Genomic DNA, 11486 nt, shown 5'->3' with positions numbered 1-11486 from the left:
GTAAATTGCAGGGGGTGGAATAAAACAAAAGCTTCCGCTAGGTGCTGCTGGAAAAGCGCTCGACCCCCTTCCTTAAAAAATTCATTATGTTCGACTGTCGCCAGCTCTTGGCCAGAAGGGAACGGAGGAATTGTAAACCGGGAGAAGCAGCATGCTTGAACTGAAACGGCCTTTGGGTTTCAATTTACACGGATAGAGAGGAAGTCACAGCAATGAAAACACGAACGTGGAAAATAAAGGGGCGCCAAACACTGTAGTGCGTTTGCACTAGTTTGTAGCTTAGTTGCTGGGAGGGCAGGGTGCGAGTCCCTCCATAGGAAGCGGGGCGGGGCTGGGCTGGGCTGGGCTGGGCTGGGCTGGGTGCTCGGGGTCACACGGACACCGCCGGCAGCGTCGCGCTGGGTCCCTCTTGCACCTATCGCTGCTCAGCCGGGTGCTGTCCCAAGCTTCCTGCCTGCGAGCTTTTCCATACAGACGATGTCCTGTGGCTACTGCCTCTCGGTGTTGGATCCAAAGTGTCCCGTTTTCCTACCCAGCCCTGGCGTTAGTGAATAGCACAAAAATGAATGGTTTGTACAATATGGTTGTTATTAAAAATTATATTTTAAAATACCCACTTGGAGAATGAATGCATCACTGAGTACATCAAATTGCCTGACAAGTTAGTTGCAGCAGAGCGTTACAGAGGGGTGTGTGTTAATAGGGCAAAAGGTTCACTTAATCCTAGACATTGAAATAAAATTCATTTTCTGTGATATCCATTTCTCCCTGTCAAAAGAGCATGTCCCTGGATGCTGATGGATGAATTTGTACCTTGATCTTACTGGGGTTTGTACAGCATATTTTATTTTAACATAATAAATTCAAACTGATTTTTGAAAGAATCCAGCAATAAAGTGTAGACATTGACATCGGTGTTCTTCAGTACCTGTGGCCTTCGAGCGGGCCAAATTTCTGATTTGCATCACCCCTTTAAATTTGTTGTCACTGCTCGCAGGCTTAAATCCTTCACAAAACTGTGTGGAAATCACCCCCATGCTGCCATGTCCTCCTGGCGATGGAGCACTGGCAGCTTGTAGCTATCTTCTCCACGATCCCAAGCACGTCAGGCCGTTCGGAGCGGCAGACAGGGCGAATTTGCGGTGAATTTGCGGTGAATTTGTGCCGTACAACGCAAATCCCCACGCCCCGGCCGCTCCCCCGCGGCCGCGCTGCGCTGACGGCGGGGGCCCGGCGCCCTCTCGCGGCGGCTCCGAGCCCTGCACCGCCCTGTGCCTGTTGGGCAGGAAAAATCCAGCTCTGGGGCGGCGCAGGAGGAGCTGCGAGTGCCTCATCCGGCGCCAGAGGTGCTGCTCAAATATACTTCTGATTCCGTTTGTATTTGACTTTTTTGAATCATGCCTGGGTGTGTGTTTGTTTGTTTATTTTTAGGAGCAAAACGTTTCATCCAAACTGTCTGCTGGTCCCAGCGTCCAAATTGTGTTAAGGAATTGCTCCACAAATGTCCAGCTAACCCAAGTCAAACCCACAGCAGGAAGTTTTCTGGTGTCTGAGCAGTACACATATATTTTCAGCACCCAGTTTTGGTCTGAGCCGTAACTGCCTCATTTTCTAGTGAAGTCTCACATCTCTAGTCTTGCACACAGTTGTATTGAAGGGAAAGGGCCTGATGTTTCATCTCTCACCATGCAAGACAGATTTCATCCAAGGCTATGTAATTCCTTGACCAAGGGTTTCAAATGCTTTGTAAGGTTTTTTTCCAGAGGCATTATATCGTGAGACTCAGCCCTGTGACCAGTTCAGGCTGAGATCACACTCCTTTCACTGTCCTAGGGTAAACTCCAGCAACAGCCTCTATGGGGAACATCTAAGTCACTGTGGTTATCACACATTTGCACTTAGCAAATGTATCCAGCTCACGTATTCTAGGGCTGAATTTGAACTTTATGTTGTAGCTTTTATATTTTCTGCATGAATCTGCACGATAAGCTGAACTATAGTTCTTTAAGCAAGCTGAATCTTCACTTCTAGTTATCCCTAAACATGCACTCTTTAAGCAGAGCATTAGTTCTGCTGCACCATGTACATCTGTATGATTGATGAAGAAAGCATGAAGTAGAAGATGCAACTTGTTTGCTTTCATTGCTTATGCTGATGGTTTTGAGATTAAAACTCAGATTTTTTTTTTTTAATTAATCCAATTGATATTTTTTTGTTGCTGAGAAGACAATTCCTGTCAATTACTGGAGATTGTTTCCAGATTATATTCCCCGCCCCCCCCCGCTCCTCTTGCTAAACAGATTTTCTGAAGGGCATGTCTGTAAATCAGATAATTTGTGTGCAAGCATAAATCTGTACCAAAAGCATGAAAGCTCAGTGGGGAAGGCAACCTTTCTCCTTTTTGCCAAGAAGTAGGCAAGTAAGTACATTGCCTGCTGTGGCATAACATGCTGAGGGGACCACATGTGTTCTAATGGCACACTGAGTCCTGCATGCTGACTTGTAATGCTGGCATCAGGCATCCTGCAGTCCTCATGCAGGCAAAGCTTCCCGGCAAAGTGAGGAAGGCAAGAGGCAGTGAAATATGAGCAGTTCACAGGGTAGTGCTCTGATTAGATGTGAGAGAATGGGCAGAAATGGTGAGTGTCTGTCTCTCTAAGCTGCTAAGAGTTTCTGACACATTTAGGAGCCAGAACACTTGCTATGTGTCACAGCAGGTCTATTGCTTTCCAGCGTACCTGGAGAAAAGCAGAGTTTAACTCTCAGAACCTCTTGGGATCAGTGCCCTCAGCAGACAGGCCAGACTGATCTACCTAGAAACTGGAATGCCAAGGCACAGCAGGAGAAGGTGAAACCTCTGTATTTCCATACAGAGGTTTATGCTAAGTACAGTGCACATGAAAGCACACCATCCCAAAAAGAAATGCCTTCCTGACTAAAGAGCTGCATGGGATGCACTGGCATTGCTCTTCCAGGGAACAAGAAAGGTCAGTCAGAAGCTGTTGATTTAATTGTTTCAAGTTCTTATAGCAAGACTATAAAATCATACTTTAATAGGACTCAGGAAATATGGGCTGGCAGAGTAAAATTATACCACTACAGTAAATTAAAAGTGGCCTTTTGTCTCCAGCTGAGTTCAAATTAAATAAAAACAAGTTCCTCATCCTTAGGCTAGACTTTTTAGACCTTCAACCCCTCATCTCAGTTGAAGAACCCTTCTGTAGCTGTATGAAATAAATGAGCTGACCACATAACTGTTACAGATACTGATCATGTTACATATCTACATCAGCAATAATGCCTTTGGAAACAGTTCTCTCTGCAGAGAGACCAAACTAATCCACCTCTGGTTCCCTTTGTTCTCAGTTTTTAGTGATTGCAGACACCTTGCACTCTTTGTCTACCAGGAAAACTGAGACAGAGTAAGAATTGCTTGTCCAGTGCCAACAAGTTAGCAGGGAATTCAGTCTCTGTATCTGGAGTTCATGACAGAATGCTTAACAGTGGGAAGTTCTTTCTCTTCAGACTCTCCAGTGGATGTACTTCATTCCACTACTTTGAGGATGGTCAGACACTGGAAAAAGCTGCCCACAGTGGCTGCAGAGTCTCCATCCTTGGGCATATTCAAAACCCAACTGGACACAGTCCTGAGCAGCCTGCAGTAGTTGATCCTGCTCTGAGCAGGGCAGGATGGAGTAGATAACCCTTCCTCACCTCATCCATTCTTTGATTCTGCAATTCATTCATTTGTGATGCCTCAGCAGATCTGGAGAGTGATGTTTCGAGGGTCTCTCTGGCAGGTCTCCTCCTGTTTGACACTCCAGCACTGTCAGCCCACGTTCCACCGCGGAGTTTGGCACACTCAGTTCTGAAGTGCTCACACAGGATGAGTCTTTCGCAATAGGAACAAGGAAACTTCTGAAGTAAACATGTTGTGATTTGTTAATGATTTGTGTAATTTCCACTTTACTGCCAGTAAAGTAGACTTCTTTAAAAAACAATGATGTCATATGGTTCTCCATGTAGATTGGTTGGCTATATTAAGATACATTAACCTATTGCTTTAATTACTGTGGTCTTCATTATGGTCTTTGAAGTGTGGTGGTCAGTTCTCTCTGCAGGGGAACCTGTCACCTGAGGAAGCTGAGGCAACAACAATATTAGAAGAAACTGATCTAAGAGAAGGCAGTTGATGGTGGAAATTACTATCCTGTGAGTCTAACAAACTTCTGTTTCTTATAAATTAACCATAACTCTATGAAGACTGAGAACACTTTCTTAATTCCCACATGATAACTGAGCTATGGGCAAAAGCAGCATGGATGCACACAGAAGAGCTGTTGCCATTGTAGAATTCCACTAACAGATCATGGCAGGAAAAATGTCAATAAAACTGATTTGGAAAGTTGTTCACTGCAGTGTTTTACATTCCATGTCACTCACAAAATTAAGTAATTCAACTTAAAAAAATTAAATCTGTTATGGACTGAACACTGACCGTAAACAATATCTGAGATGATAAAACAGAAATATAGGGTGCTGCAGGAGTCTTGGTTACATCCAGATTTGGCTTACACCTTAATTTTTTGATTTATAATATTAGGCAGGAACAAGGTAGTCACAATTTCAGAAGATTCTGATACCAGAGAAACTAAAAGGGGGAAAAAATAGGAAAGAAAGGTAAGACAGGAGTATGGAGAGAAAAAAGGAGATAAGGGAAATTCCAAACTAATGAATTTCTCTCCTCTCCTCCTTCTACCCTTCACAAAAGCTTAAAAAAAATCCCATCTTTGGAATACGTCATTTTGTACTTCATCTTGATTTTCAAGGAATGGCTGCTTTTAGGAGAAAGTTAGCTGTAGTTGGAGATCACCCCGCTGGTAAAATATGCGTTGTCTTTGCTCTGTGTCATGAACACCTTCCCAGGTCCTATGAGCCAATGCTGACACTACTGACACAGACATAGATGGGAAAGAAATTAAACTCATTCTCTTGGATATGTCAGGGAAGAATGCAGTCGGTTACCGAGATCTCCGCTCAGTGTTCCACAAGGATGTAGACATCTACTGGTGTTATTTTAACGTGCTTATTCATGGACAGGACTGGCTTACAGCAAAACATCCTTGATTTTTGGGTTCCAGAAATCAAAGTGTTCTGCCTCAGAGTACCTATTATTCCAGTGGCTGCCAAGATAGAACTAAGGTATTAAGAAGAAACTACTCCAGGCAATGAGACAATTAACACTACAGAAGAAAAAGCTTGGGCTGCTAGCATTGGGGCATATGCTTACCTGGGCTGTTCTGCCAAGACAAAAGAAGGTGATGATAGAGGCCTGGAGATCATTAACCAATGTGCATTACATGAGGAAAGGAGGAGAAAGAAACACTACAGGCACTGCCAAATTTTGTGAGAAGTGAACATTATTTTGTGATTGGATTTCATCCTGTTGAAAGGTAAGCAGATACCTTTGTTGCTGTTGATTTTGTGCTATAAAAGCTGCTTTTATGTTATAGGAGGAAAACATCCCTTATCTGCAAAACATCACACTTGAGTAGTTGGATTTATTTCCTTCTCCATCTCCAATACAGGCTGAAGAGAGCAAGTCTAGGTTTGACATGTGGAACCAGTCTTGAGAAATGGAAATGACCAAGCTACCATTCTCCATGGAGGTTTTTCGGTCAAGGGAAATACACACAGACTAGGACAGCAACATAAACCAACAGTAGTGGGACAAGCATGAGAACGTGTTTTAGTGAATCTAATCCCAGGTTCCTGGTAGCAAGACTTAGTGGCAAACAGCTGTGCTGACAAAGTTTCCTGGTACGCACTCCCTTCCATACCCTTCCTTGAAGGGTGTCCTTAGGGAAGGGTGTCACCACACAGGTATCCAATAGTCTGCTGTGCTAATAGCAGTGGGTTTCTGACTGGCAGAGCAGGTCTGGTTTTCTCTAGGATTAATTTGTAGAGCTGGCCTGGTCTTGGTTCAATATATGCATCAGGAATGCAATGTATAGCATAGAGCACAAGGGAGGCAGTGCTATCTCCACCTCTTCTTCAGGCACAGGTGAATAAACTGGGGTAAACCAGCCTGGATCTGGAGTAGGATAGTCCAGTTCATGATTGAATTCCTACCTTAAAAGTTGAGAAAAATACTAGACTTCAATTTCTACACTTCTTTGTTCTTGTGATCTAAATGCATGTTAAATTTTTCTGTCTTTCCGTAGCACTTGCAGGCAGAAGACATGAACAAGAGGGAATGCCAGCAACCATACTGTTGACTTTGCAAGTCATTAACAATCTGGAAAGAGACTGAGACACACTGTCAACTTAAGCAGAATATCTCAGAGAGGCACAGAGGTAGACCAAAATGGAAAGACTTCGGGTGCAACTCTCCACCCCTCTCTTCTGAGAAGCACTGAGTCCTGGCAGCCCAAAGAACTGAGTTATGGACTGAGATTAAAGGCACAAGGCTGGAAGCAGGCAAGTAATGTGACTGAAGGGTTTGAAGGCTCATGCTGAAACACAGAAATGGACAGAGAAATATTTCAAGGTAAACCCCTTCTGATCCTGAAGTCCAGCACTAACTGAGCGTAACTGTCATGAACCAGGAGAACATGGAAGTCTGTTACTTTGTTTTGCTGACTTCCACGGTGCTGGTGTCATCACTCTGGCAGCCTGGTAAAGTTTCTCGGGGGAAATAAAATGAAAATAAAGGCAAATTTCTAAACTGATTATGCACCTGGAGCTGTACACTTTGCAAAGGAGCTTTTCCAGGTGAGACACCTAGCAAAATACACACATAAGATTTTTTTCTTACCCACTCTTCCCACCAGTATTTGTCTATTGATGATATCATGGGTAGAAATATTGGGCCTGGCCAAGTATTCAGTATTGGATGGGTTGCTGCTTTCCTTCTCCATCACTTTTTGGTAGCAGTTTTGAAATCCACAGTCACACTGTGCCGTGACTACAAATGCTTCAAGGATGACATTTTCAAGAGCACCTTTCTTCCAAGAATCTCTGGGCACTTTTCAACATGAATTACCAGCCCATCTCTGGTGCTAAGTAGGTGTTATTTCCATTTTCAAACTGAGAAGCTTAAACTGCTGGCTAAAGTAACTGTGAATCATCTACTTCTTGGAGCTTTCTTTTTCTTGTTTTCCATGCTCTTTCCTTTTTGTCACCTAGGCCATTCTTAACCTCAATTTGCTCTCCCCTCTGTCTATAATAATCCCCTCGATGCAACCTGATATTGTACCCAAACTTTAAAACTCTTCCCCCCATGCAACTTGGACATGTGTGCTGTGCATAAGTGCTCTCCTGATTCAGGTAGTAGCATCATTAGCACCTTTCAAAGAGCTGTATTTATGTAAATAGGTTTAAATTGTTATTTCCATTTTGTATGTGGATGTGTGGGTGGGGAGGATTAGTCTGCAGATAAGTTAAAGAGCACAGGTGTCTCGGGTGCCTCTGATGTGGAACACTGAACTGGAGAGAGGCAGTTTTGCAAAGATTGTAAGCACGCACTGCTCCCCTTGCTTGGAAAGTTCAGACCACTTGGGTGAATCAGACCTCACACTACCTGATGCTTAGTAGGACACTGGGCAGCATATTGGCTGGTGTCTGTTTTCAGTCTAAATAAATAAGTGCTTTCCTCCAGAAAGGTGTTTTGTTCAAGATAGGGGTAACTGGTTTCTTTCCCAGTATTCACTGTACATATCTCTGAATTAAACTGTTGTTACACTTACCTTAGTTTCTGTTTCTTAACATTAACTTTTTTGTTGTTTATTTTATGGGAAATAGAAAGTTGGCAATCTGTTTCCACTGTATACTCCTCTGCAACTGGAAAAGAGAAACTCTGGGGAGGTTTTTCATAATCTTTTGCTAAACCTGTATAAAGTCACTTTTTGCCACTTCTATCAAAAAATCAACAATCTCCCTCTGTATCTGGCTCAGAGCACTTTTTCAAAAGCTCTTTACTATGAGGCTAAGAGATCCATTTGGCTGGAGTCTGTATTTTAGGGCATTTGTCTCCCATGAGAAATACAGACTGGATAGTTTCCTGTTCTGTATTTTAGTGTTGTTGTGCGATCTAGAAAGAAGGGGATATATCCCAGCAGTCAGTGTATTATCCTAAGGCATCTGTATCTGGGGTTGCTTCTCTATTCCACCTCAAGCTACATCTGTGTGGCTGTACAGAAGAGGCTGTGCACGTCTGCACTGCGAAGTAGCTGGGAGGAAGCAATACCCCATGGCAGCACGGAGCTCAAGGGGTGCTCGTTCAACTTTCCCACTTAGGAATGTGTCCCCAGGATCCTCTGCAGCCTCCAGCGCAGGTACACCTGCCAGGTGATACTGGGCTCCTACCTGCAGGCCTGCTGGCATGGGTATTGTACTCACTCATGTGAAGAGCTCAGACATTAGCCATGGAAGAGTTAGAAAGTCTGTAGGAGACCAATACTTGGAAAGTGATACATGCCTGTATCTTAAACTTGGAACAAAAATCAATAGTGATGAATCTGTACAGAAGCAAACTGCCAGCACTCAATACCCAGGCGAGGCTTGAGCCAAAGGGCTCTCCTCTAGTGTAAGTCATGCTGCCAGTGTTGGAAGGGAGAGGAGAAGAGGGAAACTGTTTTATTACCTTTTTTTTTTTTACTTTTGTGTATTTAAATATTAAACATGAGTATTTATTAGGGAAAATAAAAAACAAAGGAAATAAGTACTATGGAACAGAAGATGGAAATTAAATGAAGTTCATACATCATTCAACATGGCCATTTCTAAGATTAAATACACTATTTGCTCCCCATCACCACAGTTGTCTAATTGAAACAGCAGGGGAATTCATACTAAATTAGGTGAATATGACGATGTACAGTACAATTCGGGATTTCAGCAAAGCAAATATGCATATAAATGATATTGATGTATTCAGCAGAAATAAGAATAAATAAATAAAGCCAGTACATAACAATAAGAGGGCAGTACGTGAGAGCAATTTTCCATTTTCATTGCAAAGATAGGTTATGTATTCCATGAAATAGTGCTGTAGTAACCTGCATCCTTAAGACAAGCTCTTGGACACTCATGTCTTGAAACATCTCCTGCAGATCCCACTTGATAAAGGACCTGACTTCCCCCCATAGAGCTCTACAGACCATGATAAGCCACAAAAGCAGTGACAATCTGGAATGTGTTCTGTACAGAGACGTAGGAAGAAGCTGTAAGCTTCAGAGATATCTACAAAGTGATATATCAGCAGTGCTTTAGGAAAAACCTCCCTGCACAGCACCCAGTACAGGGCTTTGGAAGGAGGAGTGATTGGAACTGAGCAAAGCCCCATGTGTTCTTTCCTTTTCATTACCTGTTTTGCAGATGCAGTGGAGAGAGGGTAATATGTCTTGCTTAGCAAGACCATTCTCCATTTTGTATTAGTTTCTTATGTAAATATATCTTCCTAGTGGACAATCTATCAGTCTACCTACTAATTCATCTGTTTACTCAAAATTATCTTCAGACAGGAAGCATGTTACATTTTATGAAAATAGATTCTCCTAGGCTTTTGTCTCAGTTTTCTTCATAATGTCTTGCCACTTAAATTCATTTTGTGAAATGTACTGCATCTGTTTTAAATAATTCATCATTTTGTACCTCTGCAATCACTCAGAGAGTGTCAGAGTGATATAAGAGCCTGTAATTTGTTATTATAGTTTGATGGAGATACAGGGCTGGATCATGGTTTTCCTCCACAGCAACTCTGAGTAGCATGTGAAAAGGAAGAAAGACTGCAAGTTATTTGCCAAAAATAGATTCTATGTGTCCCTAAGGCCTTGAGAACATCTCTGCTAGTGGACTTGCCCATCACTGAAGGTATCTCTGCACTGTTGATGTGTTCACATTTCAATCTGCTCAATTGCCCAACATGTGCTTTATGCCAGCTACCTCCTGTGTCAGGGTGACACAGCTTTTGGAGAGGACTTGTCTCAGCACACCCCTCAGGCTGTGCCTGTTGAGGGGACAGATTGGTAGAGAAACATCCAGTTCATGAATCACATCCATGACTGGTTTCTGAGCAGTTCAATGCCATTGGGAGCAACTTTGTCAGCTCAGGTGTGGCTGAGCCAAGCAGTGTTGCAAGGTGGATATGCCTGGGTGCTGGGAATGGGGGATTTAGCTGCCTGTCACCATCCTGCTTTGACTGAAAGGGAGTTTGTAAGCTTAAAGGCATTAAAAGGACCATTTTCTGTCTTTCAATCCTTCTGCTCAGGCAGTTGGATAGCTTTGGCAGAGGCTATCCTTGGCTCCAACCCAGCTGCAGGCCCAAGTGCACAGGTCACTATCACAGGCTGACCAATCCAGTGGCCCAGTAGAGGCAAGGCTGCTGCAGGTCCCTGGCTGCAGCTGCAGGTCCACAGGAACACTCAACACACACACACAACACAATCAGCTCCAAGGGCCTCATCCTGTTCTGCTCTCTGGCAGATCATGATGGAAGCCCATTAATAAAATACCTATTTTTTAAAAAATATGTTGATATATATTTTATATATATGTATATATTTATATGGACATCTATACAATGTGTATGCCTCTAGCCACTATCCTGAGACACTCAAGTCTACACAGTAGCTGGTCCCTGAACCCTCTCATCTCCAGTTGGCTCTTGCACAGACACACACAGTCGCGTCTCCCAGCTGACTTCCAGACTCCACAATAACCCCAGTAGCAGGCCAGGACCCCTTGGTCCCTCCAGTAGCCAACATACAGATCTCTGGTGCCTCCAGCATCCAAACCAGGCTTATGGTTGCTTTGATATCTGTCTCCTAAAGCCTTTTATCCTACTGACCAGTTAGTCCAGCTTGACATTCACCAGTGATTCACCCCCAACACACATGTGTACACAGAGTAGAGAGTCCCTCACCCATGAAAAGCCTCCGAAGTGGAGTTCAATGAGAAGCCAGGCCCTTCTGAGCAGGTGCAGGGCATGAACAGACAGACAAAGCAGCCAGCCAACGCTTGACATGCCACTGGCCCCTTTTATCCCCTTGTCATTGTGTTTTCCCACCCTTATTCCTTCCCAAACCACCAAGATCCCTCCCTTTCCCCGTGGTTTGTTCCTCCTCTAAACATCCTGTCTCGGTTTTGAAAGACAGGTGTCTGCTAAGGAAGGCAGAGGCCCCCCTTGAAGTGGCAGATATAACCCCTTTTCCCTCCAAGTTATTATATTTTGAAATCAAGAGCCTTTAGGCGAAGATGTGGGAAATAGGAATAACAGTTCTTTACTATATATATATGTATGTATATAACCAGTCAAACAAAAAACAACAACAACTATGGCAGTAACAGCAATCACAAACCCAGTGCCAGCCTTCTCGGCTGTCAGGCTATTTCCCCTCGGGTGCAGTTCCGCTCGCAGCCGGCAGGGGCGCTGGCGGCTCCCGGTGAGCAGGGCAGGTGCGATGGTTCCCCCGCGGCTGCAGGGG

General features: G+C 43.8%; 1 protein-coding gene across 1 annotated transcript; it reads left to right on the top strand.

The window, feature by feature from the left end:
* Positions 1-3941: 3941 nt before the first annotated feature.
* On the top strand, positions 3942-7745 carry LOC103622801 (transforming protein RhoA-like). Its single transcript, XM_017744934.1, is given in 3 exon segments — positions 3942-4943; positions 4946-5064; positions 5066-7745. Coding segments are annotated over 3 exon segments (576 nt in total). The 5' UTR covers positions 3942-4831; the 3' UTR covers positions 5411-7745.
* Positions 7746-11486: the final 3741 nt, after the last annotated feature.

This window comes from Corvus brachyrhynchos, unplaced genomic scaffold (genome assembly GCF_000691975.1).
Source record: "Corvus brachyrhynchos isolate BGI_N302 unplaced genomic scaffold, ASM69197v1 scaffold116, whole genome shotgun sequence".
NCBI classification, from domain to species: Eukaryota; Metazoa; Chordata; class Aves; order Passeriformes; family Corvidae; genus Corvus; species Corvus brachyrhynchos.
The sequence above is the reverse complement of the archived record's forward strand: the minus strand, read 5'-3'. Positions and strand labels throughout refer to the sequence as shown.